Source organism: Numenius arquata, chromosome 3, assembly GCF_964106895.1.
Source record: "Numenius arquata chromosome 3, bNumArq3.hap1.1, whole genome shotgun sequence".
NCBI lineage: Eukaryota > Metazoa > Chordata > Aves > Charadriiformes > Scolopacidae > Numenius > Numenius arquata.
In genome coordinates, this window is record NC_133578.1 from 19,487,005 (window position 1) to 19,507,711 (window position 20,707).

At 35.9% G+C, this 20,707-nt stretch overlaps 1 protein-coding gene across 2 annotated transcripts in view; it reads left to right on the plus strand.

Moving 5' to 3' along the window:
* The window catches only part of SLC4A10 (solute carrier family 4 member 10), a 129,715-nt gene that overhangs the window by 82,945 nt on the left and 26,063 nt on the right, over positions 1-20,707 (plus strand). Inside the window, exons 7-14 of one of the 2 annotated variants that reach the window (XM_074145996.1) lie at positions 2,398-2,489; positions 6,738-6,895; positions 8,688-8,775; positions 9,284-9,430; positions 10,025-10,125; positions 11,150-11,324; positions 11,500-11,633; positions 12,777-13,022. In XM_074145996.1, the coding sequence (XP_074002097.1) occupies positions 2,398-2,489; positions 6,738-6,895; positions 8,688-8,775; positions 9,284-9,430; positions 10,025-10,125; positions 11,150-11,324; positions 11,500-11,633; positions 12,777-13,022 (1,141 nt within the window). The remainder of the gene's footprint in view (positions 1-2,397; positions 2,490-6,737; positions 6,896-8,687; positions 8,776-9,283; positions 9,431-10,024; positions 10,126-11,149; positions 11,325-11,499; positions 11,634-12,776; positions 13,023-20,707) is intronic. The other variant, XM_074145997.1, reaches the window with a different exon arrangement.

The following is a 20,707-nucleotide window of genomic DNA, read 5'->3' on the forward strand; positions in this document are numbered from 1 at the left end:
ATATAGATCCTAGAGTATAGAGGAGTGTCTGGAAGGAAGAAACTAAGAGTTAAGAAAGTCTAATATTACTAGATTTAAAGTTTTCTGGGAGTAACTTAGGGCAGAAATTTTCCCTTCTAGTGGAAGGCTTTTTTGTTACATTATTAAAATCTCCAAAATAGTACAGAAACCAAATTTACATATTAATTATTTTTAATAATTATAATACTACAGGATGATTGCTATAAAAATAGTTCTAAGACTGTTTAATAAAAAATAAAATAATTACAGTGTGAAGTAGTGTTTGGCAATACATAGTGTAAAGGTGATGGTGTAAAAATGATGCAACTCGGGTTTTTTTTTCTTTAGGTTCTAATTAAAACAGACAAATTGAATAACCAGATCTAAGCATCTTGCATATTTAATAATTTCTGGCTTCCATTTTGCAAAAGTTGTCTCTTGTGACATTTAGGAATTAATAGTGTTTTTAAATGTGAATTCCTTTAAGTTACGTTAATGAGTTACTTCCCGAAATCAATCCTTTATTCTTGTCATATGTAAATTCTAACCCTGACTTATTTTTGTCTACTTGGTTAGGTTAACATGCTTGTCATGTCTGGTTTTTGCCATTCTCTGTTTATTCCACTGTAGTGCTGAACAAAAGCCCTAATTTCTATTCTTGTTTTGATCTGTCCTTGTCCTGCATCAGAGAGAAAATATTTACATTTTAAAGATTGGTACATTTAATAATAAGATTTCTAGCAATACATTTTAAAGCATTCTGTTCCTGGACTTCCTGATCAAAGTGAAATCTTTCTGGCTCTGCTGCCAGGACGCAGAACAAGAGTCTAAAAACTGTTTTGTGTCATGGGAGATTTGCCTAGTGGAAAACGAGATGTTGATTTTCATGAAAACCAGCCTTTTCCTTGAGCAAGTGTTCCAACTGGGAATTCATGACCAGACTTAAGACAGGGATACTATAGTGCTCAGCTGTGACAGAAGCTGGATACTTCAGTGTTTTGGCAACGTTTGAGATACTCTTGCAAGTCTCCTGTCCTGTTCAGACTGGATCCTGTGAAGCTCTCTGTTTCCTGGCTGCGGCTGAGGACGTGCTTGGCCTGCAAGCGTGTGTAACGGCGGCGTGAGGGGACACGCTGTGGCTTTTTGAATTGCCCAGACAATGTGCCTAGCCTAGGACTTTCTGACTGTCTTCATCTTCAAGTATCGTGAACATATGGTCTTTGTTACTGTGCAAGTTTAGGTTGATTTTCACCAGAACCAATGTTTTCACATCATCATTTCTCAGTCATATGAGAGACTTTATTTGCTATGGAAACAAATATATGCTGGGCACGAGATGCTGACTCTGGGCCAGTTGGACTCTGTAGTTATTCCTGGGTATGTGTTAGGGCAGTAAGAGATAGTTGGCTCATATATTTGGTACTTTTTCCTGTACTTTGTTGTGGTGTTCATAGCTGTGCGCGGCTCCTGCCATGCTAGGGAGGGAGGAAGAGTGAAGGCAGGCAGGGAGCAGCCCGCCACCCTGTGGGGCTTGCCTGCTGCCCTGCTGCCAGACCCACACCCTCTGGCTGTGCAGAGTGGCCTCTGGCCCTGCACAGGGGCAGTGCTGGCATTAAGTAAAAAAAATGCTTTGTGTGACATATACTTGTTACTTGATCCTGTTTTTCCTCTTTGAGCTTTTGTTGGCAAAATTTTGTTGGTCCCAAGGCTTACCTTGAGACTGAGGCCTGTTTAAACACTCCTTCTCATCTTGAGATATTTTTAAAACTTCTATATAATACTGTACTAAATCCTTACTGGAATTTTTTGAAAAAGTGTTTGCTGAAACATTTGTTTTACACGTGTTGATAATCACATTGTTCAATACTGAGTTTTTAAATCATCTTAATTTCCAATAGATCTATTTTTATAGTAGCCCACTCTTATGCTGGGTTTTGTAGTTGTTGATATAACCAGGACATTTTTGTACACCTGAGTAAACGTATGGAAATTATTAATCCTGTTTTATTCAGAGAGGATATTCTTTGAGATAGATATTTCTCAAAATTGGCAGCTCCTCAAATTACTTACAAAAACTATATGAATGCAGGACTTTCCTCAAATGTAATATCTTCAAAATCATAAGCTTTAATTTGCATAGAAAGTTTGTCTTCCAATATTCAAGAGTATCTTTTACATTTCTAAATTATGTTCTCCCATTCCTAACTGCACATGATAAATGTTCTGTCTTCTGAGAATGTGTTATTCTAAATAAGTCTTTAATTAAAATGCCGTGTTTGGATGCTTCATGTATATTTGATATGAAATGTATGCAGTTCTTTAACAACTATTTCATTAGATGTTGCTTTGTTTGTAGAAGTAATTGTTAGTATTCTGTAATAACGGTACCTTTTTTAGCAGGTCAGATTGTTTCCCCACAGTCTGCTCCAGCCTGTATTGAAAACAAAAATGATGTGAGCAGAGAAAACAGCACTGTTGACTTCAGCAAGGTAAGAGTTCACTGATGGTGAAGAGAGCTTCCTGACTACCAAATACGTCTTTTAAATTAAAGAAAATGAATCCATGTGTATCAGGAAAAGCTGTGAAGTGCAAATTTTACTTCAGCATTAAAGTTTCATGTGCACTGCAACACAGTTTGTATGTAACAAATAACATTTTTTTAATTACTAAAAATTAAAACAAAAATTTAAAAATGAAAATAAAAATTTTTAATAAATTACTGGTAAGAGGAAATCACAGTTTAGGAACATAGATAAATTTATTGCATGACAATATCATAGATATATATCTGTAAGGGGAATTTTGACAAATTAAGAGAAAATTGTCTAAGTAGGAAAGTAATTCAGAATTCTTAAAATTCAGATTTACCTCTCAAGATTTTTGCTTTTTGTAGAAGTAATGCATGAAAGCAAACTATGCTTTTTATAACCTGAACTCGTGGATTCCAGATGTCTCAAACAGAATGTGTTTCTGTAAACCTATAACTTAATTCTTCTGGCAAGCCAAGATATTTCAGTACACTTCACAAAAGATGTTAACTGTTCAGTAGTGGAGATTGCAATGACAGTTCAATGTTAGATAGCAAAGAAAAGCAAACAGTTTCTCAGCTTTAATGTAAAGGAGAATCCTAATTTGTTTAAGAAGTCTGTATGTACCTAAAACAAACTGTCACATTAGATACAGATGACAGACCTGACAGGGATAGATGACTTCGGCTGACACATTAATACAACAAAGGTTGAGTAAGCGAAGAAAGGTGATTTAAACCAAAATTCTGAAGAGCAGCACTCTGAGTCTGTTGAATCTTAATGTTAGTGCAACTGAGCTAAAAGTAGAGTTATGTGATTGCTCCATCTGGTGCCAGACTTATTTCCTAGCAGCAGTAGCTATTTGCACCATTTGAATTTTTGACTGAACATGACAGACTAGGAATGGTATATGGCTGAAATAAAGATGGGAAACAGATCTTTTTGTCAAAGACAGTGAGAAGAAAGGACGTTGGCTGGTGATATATTATGGACCACATTTCTACAGAGGTAGGAAGGAGATCTATAAAGAGTGACAAGTTGTTACAAATTTTATGCTAATGCTTTAAAAATATTTAAAATTAAGATTATAATGCTTTAAAAAGTCAAGTATCATTTTGGTTTCCTGATATTTATATTAAAAGTATAACTAAAACTAATTGTTTTGCCAAGTTTTCTAATAACAAGATGTAAATTTTTTAAAGGATATCAAATATAAATAAAGCAGTCTATTCAAAATCAAGCTGTGCAGATGTGAAGCTCATACCAATCCAAAGGGAATGACATGACATCCAGTAGTGCTTTTCTTGCAAGTTTCCCCAATTGCTTTGAGTGTTGTAGGATCAAAATCCCAGTCTATTATCTAGCTGCAATAATGTTTGTATTGAACAAGAATGGAGGCTGCATCATTTGATCCTTCACTCAATATTTTTGTAGTGCTTCAGCTTTGCTGATCAAAAGAGCTCTTCCTATTTAAACTGCCCTGAGGAGAGATCAACATGTCATCTTTTGTCTAGTCTCAGCAGTGTTAGACACCAACAAGGGTGTCAGGAATATGGAAGGAACAACTTTTGTTTGCAGGAATGAAATAACAGTAAAGGATTGTAATCTAAATACCTTTTTGACTGCTTTTAAATAGATCCATTTATCCTTCTGAAGATGCATAAGTACAATATCCCCTTGAAATGTGCTATTGCAGTAACTCCCAATGGTTATAATTGGAATTATATGCACAGATTGAGAGGAAAGTAGAGCAGTACACTAATTTTCTCTTGAGTATTGTGATTTCTTGCTCTAATTTTGTTCCACTTATTAGTTTCATTTATCTTCTACAAAAAAACACCTTTGACTACCTCGCATATTCTCTGCTTGCTAATCTATCTCCCTTGGGCTACTTCTAATATTCCAAATTTTGGATTTGATTCAAAAAGTTGACTTAATCTGAATACATCACTGAGACTGTGTTGATTGTATTGGTATCTATTTATGAATAATGTGAGACATGGCAGTAAAAGCTGTCTTGAATGTTACTTCAGTAGCACAGAGAGGGAGGCATAGTTTCTGATGTTTGTACTTGTAAATGTGTCACTCCTCTTTCTCTGGGGACACCACAAGGACTTTGTATTCCCGGGGTGATGTGGAGGTGATCTGTCACAGCACCGCTTTATCCTGTGTCTGAGCAGGATAGGGATGGCAGTTTAACAACTGCATCTGATGTCTCTGTTTCTTATGCTAGAGGCTGAAGGGAGCCCTAGTTGTCCTGAAATACAAAATGCATAAAGAGACTGCACCCGCATCTCTTCTCATGGCAACGTTTCTGTGCCCCACATGAAAACAGTATTTCTGAATCAAACCTCGGTGCCATACATCTTAATCTGCAAACTCTGTCAGTATGTGAGGTCTATCTAGCTGAAGACCTCTTGGGATAAGAGATGTATTATGATGGACAGGTTAGATGAAGCATTCGAAGGATGTAGCTTTTGCCATTGCCCCAAACGCACTCCTGGGCCACCTCTGCTCTTGTTACATAGTGGAAGCAATACCCAGGGTTCAGGTATATTTGTCCAGTGGGGTGCTTCTCTGCCAATTACTTTCTTTTTAACTGGGATTCTGTTCACTACCTAAAGATTTTGAAATCTCAAGCCGATAAATAGTACAGGAAACATTATCTGGAAATACTTTCTGGTAGACAGGAGACTGAGTGTTTATTTCAGAGTTGAAACTTGATCCTGTGATCTGTATGTTAGTGGGACCTTAGTGTATATTAGTGACAACTGTAGCATGTTGTACATGAGACATCAGTTATTAAATGTTAAATCCATTCACAAGGTAAAATTGGTACAGAATGCATATTGCTATGTGCCTGAAAGACTACTTCCTTTCTCTCAACTATAAATGACCTATGACATCAAAATTAGGTGCAAAGTAAATCTGTTTAGGTTTTGTATTTAACCCTGAAGAGTTGTTTTGTGATTTGAGTGGGGAATAGAATTTAGCTCCCTGATACTTCACCTTGAAAAAGTCCTTGGACTTCAACCTTCCATGTTGATTTGATGCTTGTTTAACTTTGTGAGGTGTTTGGTTGTCATTCTAGATTAGCTTAGGGTAGCATTAGGCATCTCTCTGTGATCTAAGGAAAATAAGATTTCATTACACAGGCAACTGTGTTATATCTGAATTCTGATTTAGTGCCAGAGCCATTTGCAAGAAAACAATTTTCTAAATATTACCAAAAACTATGCAAACTAGTGCTGACAGATGGCTGTAAGATAGACATTAAAATGGTCCACTTTAACAGTTTATATTGGATTTGGTTGCTGTTGTTGTGTTTAGATTAATAAAAGGAAAGCAAATGACAAAATTCATGCATTTTGAAATGTAGATAATACTGGTGCATAATGAAATCAAACATACATTATATAGTCTATTGCTTCATGTTGATCTTTGTTGCAGAGTAAACTCTAGACCGATACTGAGGAAATAAATACAAATGAACACATTCTCTGGCAAATACCTTGAGCTTATATAGTAATGTCATGATGAAGCTATTTCTCTGTCTTTTCCTACCTTCCCATAAAAGTCATTATCACTGCTGTAAAACTGAAGTTTTTATTCCGCTTTGCTCTGTCAGTTTACTCTTTAGACAATTGTGGTCATAGCTTATTTTCTGTCATTTTCAGCAGAAGAGCAACTGTCTTCCATTAAATCCAAAACCAAAATTACTCTTGCTTAGAGTAGTAGAAGGAAAATTACATGTAGTGCAACTTGTTCTTCTCATTGAGATTATAACACAGTAACTATGAATTCATGATTTCCAGAATTGTTAATTATGGAAAAATAAGGCATCTTCATTTCTTCTACTGTTATGACTTATTGATTCTGTTATGAATTACTGATAAAACGTATTAATAGGAAATTAATACTCTATTCTTAACAAGATTTTGAATGTGGTGTGTTGTCTTTATAAAATAATTCTGCAGTACTTTAACCGTGTTTCCAAGAAAAACTAGTCAAATAATGAAAGATTCGTTGTTTCGTTTTGGGAAACATTTTTATTTAAAAAAAAATATTCAACAGACAAGAACAGTAGAAACTGTATGATTGAAATAACTAAGATTATAGTGCAGTGACCAGAAAGCTTCTGTCAACAAAACGGGGAGAAAAAATCCGTGTGAATAGCTTTTAGATTGCAATTTAATACACTTTTCCCAGGTTGACCTACACTTCATGAAAAAGATACCACCTGGAGCTGAAGCATCAAACATCTTAGTTGGTGAATTGGAGTTCCTGGACCGTGCAGTCGTTGCTTTTGTTAGGTTATCTCCTGCAGTGCTGCTTACAGGACTAGCTGAGGTTCCGATTCCAACAAGGTACAGTTGAATTTACTTCTCTTCTTGGTTTTCTGAGTACCTTGTGGAGACAGGGTGGTGTGACTTTCAACTTTATCATTTATTGAATTATGAATTTGGTTTTTTCTTTAACAAAGACATCTCTTAGAGACATCTTTCCACTCATCCTTTAAATGATGCATGTGTATTAAGAAACATGCCATTTGTGTGTGCAGATAGTCATTCTTTGCAGAAATAGAGACAATAGCTTGTAAGGCTACAACACGCAGTTTATTCTATGCAAATGGTAATACTGCAGATGAAATACTAAGGTGAAATATTCAGCTGCTTAGACTGTTTCATCTGGAACTGAAACTACTTATGTGATACTGCATAATTATGTCCAGAAGAAAAAAATTAAGAAGGAATTGAGTAAAGGGTAAAAACAAACTATATGATTTGATTGACTAGGGATAGCAAATGGATGAAGAACATGCTGTAAATATCACGCTCCTCTAAGAGTTACTTTGCAGGTATTTGTATGGTAGTAAATGTGACTTTTAACGATAATTTTTTATTAGATTCATCTTTACTAAGGTGTAACTGTGTCTGATGAAGTACTTCGGTACTGAGAACAAATTGTGAGGAGTTCTAAAAAAGTGTCTAAAATAGAGTTTGTAGTCAAATAGAAAGCATTTAAATAGATCTGCAGATATGTCATTTCCTGCTGGGGTTGATTCAGACCAAAACTGCAAAGTGATTCTCTCAGATATGAGTTCACTCACTTAACTATTATTGCAGTCTCTCACTTTTATTTTTGTATTTGTACATATGTTTGTACACAGATTCTGTCTCTCTCTCCTCTTCCCTTTTAGTTTCTATAGAAGTAGAATTCCAACAGAAGGCAGTAGTGTATTCCAGTTGTTTGTGACACTCAGGAAAGAGTGTTATGCTGTGAAATGCAATGCATGTCCTTGCTCCTAGTCAGATAAACAGTAGAAATTTTTCTTTAAGTTGTAGTTACTTTGGATATGACTTTTTTGTCTTTTCTAATTTTTGCATGTGCATAAAGAACATTGAGGGATTGAGTTGGTTTTAAAAAAAATCTTCTGAAGCCTTCCTTTTAAACTCCCCCAACTTCCCACAAAAAAAAACCACCATCAAAAGGAAAACAACAGATGTCTTGATTTTTGGCCAAAAGAAAATTAAATAATTAAAATTTAAGATAATTAAGAAATTCTACAAAAAATGTTTATTTTAAAAGAATTTAATAGCATTAATAAAAAATTGTGTTTTGCATTTTAACAAAACCGAGAACTTAAATTATTTCATTTAAGCCTTTACTCTGCATTTTATAGAACCTTACTAGCCCCAAGGCTAGAGTAGAGGCTGTCTAGAGCCTTAATGGGAGTAAGAACGATTTAAAAAATATTTTTATTCAGGGGTAATTTCACAATATTACAATAATATTACTACCATAAAATAGTTGATTCTGTTGAATTAACAGAATTAAATACATTAATGTGTCCTGCAGATATATTACAAATGCATATATTTATTATATAAGATAAGGTTTGTTACGTAAGGAGGTTTTGATAATCTCAATCAAGTCTGACTGTGAAGCTTATGATATATTTTTGGAAGTTATTTTCACATTTTTTCTAACCAGAGCTTCATGTTTAAATGCATGTGTGAGGATCTTGAAGGAGATTATATATAATGTTTGTCTTGGAATTTCTTCTAGTCCAGTTTTTAAATAAGTTTTTTTGTACTATGTATAATTACTTTCAACCATCTATCCTTGACAATTTATTTATTTATATTCTATTTGCAGATTTTTGTTTATTCTTCTTGGACCACTGGGTAAAGGGCAACAATACCACGAGATTGGAAGATCAATTGCAACACTAATGACAGATGAGGTATTTTTATTCATGGCTTGGTTTTAGTAATTTTGTACTGACTGAAGAGGTGTAATACGGAATCTCCAATGTGGAGTTGTTCAGATGAAATGTGGCTAATCATTCTGATCATTTACAAATAGCATTCTAGTTCATTTCATGGTCCTGTAACAGCCCAGATTATATTACCATAAGGAGATAACAATATGAGAAACAATACCCACATGCAAGGATATCTTCACTGAGAAGATTCCACTTTACACAGATACTTTCCTGTGGAATTAATTGTGTTATAAGCTGTAAACTCTCTAGAACATTTAGCACACATAAGGATGTTTTTCCATAGCAGCTGGAACCTATATGAAAACTATATACCAGAAACTCTAACCAGTTGAAGCTAAGATTATTTATCTGGGGGGAACTGAATGAAGTGCATTCTGTTTCAGAGAAAAGGGGCCATTGTGAAAAATGAGAGTATTCCTTTCTCTATCTGGTTTTCCTCCCACATACACTTCTCCATTTTTCGCAGGTGTTCCATGATGTTGCTTACAAAGCAAAAGACCGCAATGACTTGGTGTCTGGTATCGATGAGTTTCTTGATCAGGTTACTGTTCTCCCTCCTGGAGAGTGGGACCCAACAATTCGAATAGAACCACCTAAAAATGTTCCCTCTCAGGTTTGTACACTGAAAAATTCAAACACTTTTAAACGTTGTGATGAATTTTTGCTAGGTAGAATTAAGTCTCATTGATATAGCATTTAGCAGAGTCACTATATAGACATTTTGCATGTTCTTTTTTGTGTGTGTGTGTGCTTAATTTGCTTTAAGAGAACCCTTGTCTTGCAAGCGTACAGTATAGTGATGACATTTCAGTGCTAGTTCTCTCCTGAGTGGAGACAGATAATTGCATCTAAAGATCTTAGGTTCAGGGGTAATTGGTCATAAGCATCTTTGATTATTCTGAACAGCCATGGTTTGCTTTTGTTCTAAGCTTATTGCAAGAATTGATCAAAGCAGCCTAGCTTGCTACTCTTTAATATGTTTTCTTACACAGGATTTCGTGTCATCAATTCTTTGAATTTCTTAGACCACGAATCCTTCTACTATTTTCTGTTATAGAACTCCTCTACAGTTTATGAAGAGGTTACGTTGATGAATCTTACAATAAATTTTACATGTTTAGTCTTTCAGCTCTCAAAGCCTGTTTCCTCTGCTAAAATTATGTTTTCGTTGCTAAAACCCATGAGAAGTGTCTTTTCCTTCTGGTAGGAGAAGCGCAAGATCCCAGGAGTGCCAAATGGGACTGCAGCCCATGGGGACGCAGAACATTCTGGAGGACACTCTGGACCAGAACTGCAACGCACTGGAAAGTTAGTGAAAGCATATGCAAAATCTTAAGTGTTCTCAAAGTGATGCACTTTCAAGGGAATCATAATGGTCTGGTTCTCTCTCAAATGACTGGGTTGGCATATGATTTTTTTTTTCAGGCATTTTTCCTGATTTGCATACCACATAGCTGAAAAGGACAATACGTGCTAATTTGCAGAGAGGGGAGGAGGGCAAGAGGATTTGAGTTTTCACATTGTATTTATTGCGAACTCCTTGCTCTATTATTTATAAAAGTCAGACCTCTGTTAAACTTGACTAACATTTCTTATTTTTGTACAGCGTGAAGGAAAAGTTGGGAATAGTCTTGTGCCGTATATTATGAATACTTACAACTATTTTATAGTTGAAGTTTTTGGGTCGTACAGCTGTAGCTTTTTTTTTTTTTTTTAAAAGTCAGTATGCCCTGGTATGTGAGGCCGTGATTTGGCATTGTGGAGCAATGTGGGGATATTTACTTTAACTGTATGGTATATTGTAAGGGAGCATTTGTTCCTAAATATTTGATTATATTTAGCGTAGTGTAAATGACAAAAGATGACAGTTCTTGTCCTTGGAAAATCATGGCCTACTTTCAGTTCTGTCATCAGGTGTATTTAGGAAAAGGTTCTCAAATAAAGAATGTAAAGTTCTATATGTAGACATGCAGATAAATGGGCACTGTGGTAGCTCTCTGATTAAACAAATGCGAAGAATTAATTCACATAATAAATAATAGAGTTTAACATGTGGGAGAGAACAACTGTTCAAAAGTTTTGGGTCTGGATGATTAGATGAAGATTTTATAAAAGAAACATGCAAATTAGTTTGTTTTAAAAATACAGTTTCCTGACTAAAGTTATCAAGACAGGGTTCCCAGAAACTTGTTTCTGGGAAGGATGAATTGTAAAAGTATGTATTGTTTGATCAAGGAACAATAGCTTCTCTGCAGTATATTTAAAGCAATACTGTGGAAGAAAGTTTGGCATGCCTTTTTCATTAATTTGTTCTCTTGTTTTTTTTTTTTAGATTTTTTGGAGGGTTGATTTTAGATATAAAAAGAAAAGCTCCCTTCTTCTGGAGTGACTTCAGGGATGCTCTCAGTCTGCAGTGTCTGGCATCATTTTTGTTTCTCTACTGTGCTTGCATGTCTCCTGTCATCACATTTGGTGGTCTGCTGGGAGAAGCAACTGAAGGTCGTATAGTATGTGTTAAATCTGAACTTTTAAAACAAACTTACAATCCTAGGTTTGTGGTTAGTATTTTCTTACTGTTGCATGAATCACCTTTAAGTATTGGTGTTTAGAAGGCTATAGACTAAAACATTATAAAAAGAACCTGTTTGAAAATTTATGGACACTTCTCTCTCTCATATTCAGAGTGCAATAGAATCGCTGTTTGGAGCATCCATGACTGGAATTGCCTACTCTCTCTTTGGTGGACAGCCTCTCACTATACTTGGCAGCACTGGACCAGTTTTAGTATTTGAGAAGATCTTATTCAAATTTTGCAAGTAAGTGAAGATTGTGATATGCATCATCCCTCAGGTATTTTTATGTAAAAGTAGAGACACTGATCCCAAAGTTCCAAGATCTGCAGAATAAGATCAACAGTTTGTTTTGCAGTGCACTGCTTAAGCTTTCAAAGTCTGAATATTATGCAGTGACTGACACAAGTGAACTGGAGATAATGCGGAAAGGTTGGTGGTTTTTTTTATTCTTGTTTTTTGTTTGTTTTTAAAAGAGCTGTTTTGAAGGAAATGCAAGCTTCAGGATGTTAGGGTTTTTTAATTATATCATTTTCTACTCTAAAACAATACATTTTAATCTGTGGTTTGTCTCATTCCTAACTCGTGCAAAAGGTATTACCTCTCACTCAGGAAGTAAGTGCAGTGGCAGTGGTGTCATCTTTCAATAATTACTAATATAGACCCTGCCCTTCCTCCCCCTGAATAGAGAAGAGATGAAGAGTGACTCCAGAACAGCATATCCCCATATTTATTTTAACGTGGTGTACATGACATACCCCTGCCATGACGTGGGTAAAAACAGTATCTGCATCTTGGCAACCATCATGGTTCTCTGTGATCCTCTCTGCTTTTCTGCCTCATTGCTGTGACGGGGACTTCTGCATCAAGAACCTCCTGAACAACACAGAGCAGGAGTCCCTGCTTAGTACCCCTAAAGCTCTTTTATCACCTTCAGGTAGACCTTTCAATTCTCTGAGGTAATGTCACCCAAGGTGTTTGGATTTCTATTATCATATGCAACAAGCATACAGAATTTTGATGAAAGTTGTTTTTATAGCTACCTCATGCAGCTAAGAAGAAATTGACAGATGTTGGCTGTTCACAAGGCAGGATATGGGATAAAAAATGGGTGGACCTTAGACACTTCATGTGTGTGACTACTCTCAAAGCTGCTTGGTCACTTCAGTAGAGATAGAGCTTTTTGTGTCCTGTTAATTGGGAGGAGAGCTCAGGTCAAGAGGTGACTTGACAGTATTTTCTGTTCACAATAGGTAGATAATTTCTGATTCACACTGTCTCCAGAATCAGACATCCCTAGGCAAAGGAAAATTTGGAGCTGCCTCTTCTCCATTTACTATGGCTGGACAAAAGATAAACTGTGTTTAATTTTTTTTTTGTTTTTTTTAGAGAGTATGGGTTGTCGTACCTTTCTCTGAGAGCTAGCATCGGACTGTGGACTGCAATCCTGTGCATCATCCTTGTTGCAACTGATGCGAGCTCCCTAGTCTGCTACATTACCCGGTTTACTGAAGAAGCTTTTGCTTCTCTTATCTGCATCATTTTCATTTATGAGGCCTTAGAGAAGCTGTTTCATCTTAGTGAGACGTATCCAATCAACATGCATAATGATTTGGATCTGCTGACAAAGTACTCGTAAGTAAGATTTCTGCTGTTAACACCGGGGGTTTTGTTCATAGGTTATATTTTCTCTGTGAGGAATGCAAACCAGCGCACAGCAGGAAGAGTTTGCAGCAGTTGCAAACTTAACACGTGGAAGCTATTTGAGTTAGGCATGGTGCTGGCATATGGAAGTAGTGGTTACTGGAGGTATATGTACACATTTACTTAAGATAAGTGAAAAATACCTTGACATGGAGTCTGGAAAATCTTGCACACGTGCAACTTGGAAGTCCTAGAATAAAAGAATAGGACTTGGTGGGACCTCAGCTTTAGGTCTTTATACACATTTTTATTTAATGAGGTGTAACTCAATGATCTCTTGCTATAACCTTGTACTGATGATTTATAATATTTTATTGTGTGTTTAGGCAACATTTCTATATCATATTTATCTGTTTGGGTTTTTTTTCCAAATTGAAATATTGACCTATCTAAAAAGGGTATAATTTCATGTACATCCTTTATTTTAACCTCTCTGACAGTTAAGGTTCAAGTTCAACTAAAGTGGATTTGGCATTGTTAGTGCTTCTCAGCATTGACTGATTTTGTCATAATCAATTTGTTTTTAATAACAAGGTTTTTAATATGGCTCCATTTAAGCACTCCACTTTATTGTGGAGTTTTGACAGGTTGTATTCTGCTTGGGGAACAAAAAAAGTGAATGGCTTTAATCAGTATAGTGTCATTTAGAAGTAAAAATTTGTAGACTTGTTTCTGTGATATGAGAACAAAAATGTGCTTCTAGTATGGGACAAGATCCTAGTCTGTCCTGAGGCAAATTAAGCATGGTAACCTCAGCAACTCAAATGTCATTAAAAAGCATTTTCGGAGAAGATCCCCCTCCAGAAATGTCTTCATTATTTCACCGAACCCATTTGAACCCTCTGCATGAGCAGGGTGGGGCCCAAAAGGAACAATGCTTGAAGTGTGCCACATCTTCTCTTCACTGGAAAAACAGGAGTATCTCAACCAAATGTCTCATTTGCATTTTAAGCTGGGAAGAGCAAAACACAGCAACAGAGAAAACATTTGAGCTTTGTGTATGTTATCACTAGAAAGATAGCTAGCAAATCCTGAATCTGAATGCACGTTATATACCTTAATACACAGAACAATTTAAATTATAGAATCTATAGTTCTGCTGTGAAATACTCTCTCATCATGCTGAAAAAAGTATTATTTCTCTCCAATATTTTAATCAGTAGGTACAGGAATATTAATTTTAAGAGAAAGCAATAAACATCAAGAATAGATCATGCCTGCAGTTGAGGTTATATCCTGGCCTTATTTAACTTCATTTAATTTCTGTGAAGTTGGTATTTCAGCCTAAAGAGCCTATTATAGCACAGTGTTTGTGGATTATTTTTTTTTGTTTACCACTTCAAAGTAGTTGTCTCAAAGGGAAGGAGAATATGTTGTTCTCATACGGTTTTGAAAAACAGATGTTGAAATACTATACAAAGACAAACATTATTCAGAAACCATTTAGGAGGCGGAGCTGAGATGTTAAAATATGTAATGAAAAGCATAAACACAAATAGAAATATGGATTCCTGGGTAGCTGGCTTTATTCGTGGTTAGCTGAATCTTGTGATACTGCTTGAGATTTTAGAGAAATAGGATTAACAGTCTTGCTTGTGTAGGCACACAGTGATAGGTATCTATATTTTGTGAAAGTGTTTTATCATCATAGTCCTTATGTTTACAAATAAATGTTTTTGGTTTTATTTAAAATTTCTTTCATTGATCAGAATCTCACACTGATTTTTGAAGGGTGTTGTTTACTTACTGCCTGCCTTTGGTAACTGTCTTCAGTGAATGTAGAACGTGCAGAGCATGCAGAATGGTAGAAGAGCAGCAATTGTCATCCTCCAGTTACAGCTGTTGACCTGTCCTGTCCTACAGTGTTGGAATCCCAGCACAACAGTTTTAGACCTTCCAGACATGATTTCTGAAGGACAAGTGTCTTTTAGATATTTGGAAGAAAGATTGGACTGCTGCGTGGTGGTTTCAAACACATGTATGGCTATCAAAATTATTTGATATAATGGTTTTGTAGTTAGTTATGTGTCCATCATTTCATACCTATATTGTGTTATTCTTTCACTCTGTAGACAGTACAAATAAATTGACTGTTAAACTCTTGCATTACATTTCACTTTCACCATTTATGTTGTATCTTCTACTTGCAGGAATATCCTGTTTATTATTGATATCATGACCATGGCAACTGACCCCACTAATACCAAAATGACATAGGCAGTATAGTTCTTATGGGATGTGGCTTATATTTTTCTTAACCTTAAAATTCTTTGTTGGAAACACCAGTATGCATAATATTTATCTTGTAAGAGCACATCTGCCAATTCCAAGGATCTGTACTCTGAACACAGCAAAGTGGTAGTTCCAGCCTCTTCTGTTCTCTCCTCTCCCTTGTCCTTCATCTGATTTTTTTCTTAGTTCTTCAGAACTGGCCTTGACAGGTTGTGAGAATGGAAAGATGTGCTCTCTTGGAGCAACTCTGCATCAGCTGCCCAAATGACCAGTGCTTTCACAGCAGGTTTGGTGCAAACTGAACTCCATGGGTTTCCTGTGCAGATATGCACATATTACTCTGTCCAGACACAGTGGCCATTTGCCCAGAAGTTGGAGGTATCACAGTTATCATCCCCACAGGATCATCAGAAGACAAGACATTTCAAATAACCCTCAGTCCCTGCTTAAATGTCTGTATATGTCTCAGTTTCAGAAAGAAACAAGCAAGCATAAAAGCTTCCTTGAAATAAAAATTTCATTTTTGTGTACTTGAAGTTGGGCAATATCGCTTTCACAAGGAATTAGAAGCTTTTTCTGCAGCAACTGACTCCAGTCCTTCTACTTGTAGTTTAAACGGGTAACAAACTTCGGCTGAAACTGGTCCTGTCCTTAAAGGACCAGCGTACTCTGTTACAGAAGCTAATTAGTATCTGCTGTTTTGCTAATTAAAACAGCTGTTTGCATTTTCCTCTTTGGGGATTTTGAAGACAAGTTTTTAATTGTTAGTAAAGCCTTGGCAGTTCTTTAATTAGCAATGGGTGAACTTCAAAAGGTTGAGCAACTCATTTCTCTTTGAATGCTCAGCCAAAGCTTATGTAAAAGTTTATCTTGGATCTGAAATTTTATGCTAGAAAACTCAGGTTATACTGTAAAATATCTGTGTTTTTTGTATTCTGCCTGTTGCACATTCAAAAAGTTGATGATAAATAGGTCAGAACACTGTATATATTTGAAGATTTCCGTGTATACGGTGGCCCAACTCTCCTCTCTTCTCCTGTGGGCTTTCCCAGGATGCTCTGATGTCCACAGGTAGTCTGTCTACATCCCAGTACTGTTGCCTTTGCCCTGGTGAAGACATGAGTTTGACCCAGGAAAAGTCATTGGCACACTGTTAGTACTGTCCTTTGGAGTACTAGAAAGACAAAGAAAATAGTAATTTAAAATGGTTGGTATTTCAACCAAATTGGAAACATATTTCAAGTGAGAAAAAACCCCACTATTCTGCATTTTGGGTGGGTTTGAATTCTGTCATAAACAGTTTCTGTTCCAGGAGTTTGATGTAGAAGCCTGCACTGCATACTCTTAAATATAAAAGGAGATGTGTAAGAGTCATTACTAGCATCTCCCATAACAAACCTTAGAAGACTAATACAAAGAACATTCAGAACAGTTGGGATTTTAGGTAGAAGATATGAGTTTGAGTTTGTTACAGAATTCTATCTCAAAAAGACAAAAATATCTTTTGTTGCATGATCTAATTAATGTAGAACTAGTCCTAATGCACTTTTTACCCGTTTTCTTTATTATACTTGTTTGTATATACATGTATATGTATGTATATATATATGTATATACTAGTTTGTTATACTTTATTATACTTGTTTGTAACTCTGTGTCCACATGTTGGCCCTAATCCATTCAGCATTCATATGTAACTTTTTCTTAAAACACCATCTTTATGATATGGATGATAAAGAATAAGGCAATTAAGAGCTATATCAAAAGAAGGACAAAGACAACCTGATTTTCAGTGTGCTACTGTGCTGCAATTTTTTTTTCTTTTTAAAATGCAGTGATTTGAAGGAATTTAAATACAGTAGCTGTATTTTTTATTAAATAAAATACACATACTTTTTGATTTGGGCTGCTCTTTCTTTCTTTCTTTTTCTTTTTTTTTCTTTTTCTTTTTCTTTTTTTTTTTTTTTTACTGTGACCTTTTTGTATTTGTCATGCCATTAGCATTTGTAGGTTGGCATAGCAACTCTCTTATTTCTGCACTCTCCTCCTCCTGCTTTTTCCTACCCCTGTAGCAAACAAATCTCCAGTTGGTAAATCCTGTCTGGAACATTGATACACATCAGTTTTAATGTATATATTCAATATTAGGATATATTTTTTGCTTGGAAAGGAGAACCTTACAACTGGCTGTATTAAAAACAGAGGTTCTCAAAAGGAAAACAAAATAAGCAGTGTGGATGAAAGGAATGTGAATTAGAAAGCAATCCAGTATTCTTTAAAATACAAGCATTTAAAGATAGTTATATTATTTCAGATCAATTATTCCTCAGTGTGAGGTTGCTTAGATCTTGGGACTTCATGTACCTTTTGGGGTTTATTAATTCTTTTTTCAGAGTGATGAATTTATGTTGTTTTTAATAATTCTTTACCAGAAGTTACTCAATTATTAACAGATTACATTGAATAATTTTAAAGTGATTTCTTGGCATAGTAATATGCATATTGCAATCTGTCTTGGTATTGACATGCACTTAAGCATTAGGAGTAGAAAATCCCACTCTGATGTAATTAAAGAGCCAAGATCATGTCAATCTCGGTATCTCTTGCAGGCTATAGAAACCATTGCTTCTAGAAGGCATTGTGAAGATTAGTTTTGTGCTTTCCACTGTTTGCACAAGCAAGTTTTGCATCATTCATTACCTATAAGATTTAATCTGAATACATTATTACTGGATGCAAATTATGTTGTTTTATACCCTGTATTCCTTAAGCTGCAGGTGGAATGAGAAGAGTCAGTGATGATAAGCACAGAATTTCTCATTAGGATCCCATGCATGTAATTGAATTGCAATCCCTGTAATGATTTCTTTGAACTTAGATATGAATAGAGATTTTCTTTCTCCCTTCTTTATAGTTTTTTTCCCTGAAGTAACCGTGCCATATCCTGTGTGTCTTTCCCTAACAATGTCCCGCTTTTTCCCAGAACCATTCAACTGCCATCAGTGAGTTTAACTGCTGGTTCCCTTTTGCTTCTTGACAAACCCTGGAATCCAGAAATGATTTTTCTTTATTCCATTTATTCTAGGACTTCCCTATGTCTGCCCAACCCAACTGACTCATTTTTCTTTTTCTCCCTCTTTTGAGCCCAGGGAGTGCCTACCTTGTGTCATTCTTTCCTCCTACTCATCCCCTCCGCAGTTCTCCACAGCATTCAGTTTGTAGTGGATAGTTGGTCTGCACAATGCCTTCAAAACCTAGAAAGGCTTATATAAAATCCTTGGGTGGTTTGGTTACAGTATATTTATAGGTATTGATACACTACACCTGAACAATTGAAACTTAAACTGACTATATAGCATTATAGTATATTGCAGTATATTATTTCTGAATGAGCATTATACTGAATCTCGTCTCCTCAGGTGTATGGTTTTTTTGATTTTGGAAGTGGGGTGAAGTGACATCCTAGAACTATTTCTCAGTGAAAGCTTTCAGATGAATTGTCAATATCCCATGTAATTAAACTACTTTTCTCCACATTAACTTCTATGTATGGCAGTTACATACTGTAGTACTGCTAAGAATGCATGGACGATGGCATACTGTGCCAGGCAGCTAAAGACCAACCTTTATGAGTGACAGTCAAGGTTAACAAAACTACAGTGTGATTATAAATCTGTTTTCTAGACTTTCCCCCTTGACAGAACAATGTTCTCCTCCTGTGTGCTATCCAAAGAAACCTGATTCTTTGAGATTTCTTCACTCTAACATCGGTTCCTACCCCCCCGCCCCTCAATTTATGTCTCTCTCTCTCTCTATGTGTGTGTAAAATTGTTGTGCTGCTGAGTGCATTGTCTAGGTACTTTTATAGGCTTTTCTGTTTTCCTCCTCAACTTCACCAACTAAACTATAAAGACTTCCAACTTTAGAGAACACGCATGGATGCCTACTGATGTTCGTGATTGTCAGAGATGGGCTGCTTAACTTAATCACTCAATGGTCTAATTCAGGATGGCAGATCTTATGAATAAATGAAGAAAAAATCTTGTCTTGCCATGACAGCTGTGCTTTGAAAGGGTTTCATGATACTGAGAATAGAACTTAACTGACAAGTCCATTTCCCATCAGTATTAATTATTTTGTTTCCAGACTCTTCTCCATTGAGACTTTGCTTTTGTCATTATGAATGTTGATATGAGAAGAAATATGGTAAATATAATGCCAGGCATATACAGATGTTATAGGTATGGGACAGCAGAGAAGTCATCGTCTATGATATTGTTCTTGTACCCTTCCCATAGCAGTTGCTATACAAACAGAAGGACTCTATGAGTGCCCATAATTCACATGAAAATGGTTTATTTGGAGACAACCTTCAACCTTGTAAGAGCCACATAAAGAATACTTATGCATATAGTCTAATACCTTACTTTTAAAACAAAATGAGTGATGTTTCCTTCCATATCATACCATCTTCTCTGTTATGTGATCAATGCACAGCTCACTCGTAGAGCAGACTCTGCCTTTGGAGAAAAACTTCCTACTCATATTACCAAATATGTGCTCTGATATTCAGTGAGACATATTGTTTAAACAAGCATGTTTTGTCACTTATTTGTCATATTTGCCTGTTGTTTTTTTAATAATATAAGTATTCATATTGAGCAAATCTCATTCTCTATCTTAAGTGAGCCAGGAAGAGATTTTACCTTTCAGGAATGGGAAATGGTATGCTGGCTAATCATAAAGAAGCTGAAGTTGCATGTTTTGTAGGTTAGATCCTTGGCGAGTATAAATAAGTGTAGCTTGTGTTACGTACATGCTGGAAAAATAGGAGCTCCAAAACAGTGCCTTATGAATTTGATAATATTATCAATAGTAAGTACCTCCTGCTCTTGAAAACAGTCTGCTGAAAAATGGCAACTGTCTAGAGAAGAATAGCCACAAGGCTTTCAAAGGAGCTGCACCATGTAAGTGTGTTTTATTTACTCACAAAAACACTGTGCTAGGTTTTGTTTGAAGCAGTTCTGCTGGCTGTAATGGCAGCAGAATGGACTAGCCCCATGCTGCATGTTTAAAGCCTGTGTGGGGAGGAGGGTGTGCATGACAGGCTGATGAGAAGAAAATGGTGAAGAACAAACCTGAAGAATTGAGGGTAAGAGGTGGGAATTAGAGGGATTGCCCCACCAGACGCAGGTTAATTTCAGCTGAATAAATAGGCCTAGGGAATAAGTTTCTTTTTTTGCTGTATATGGAAATTTATTGCCAGAATTAAAGTTTTTAGTACAGAACCTTTTACCTGACTAGTTGTTAGGCAAAAATGTTTATCTTTTATGGCTGATTTACAGCAATAGGATGGGGAAAATATTCCCCAACTTTATATATAA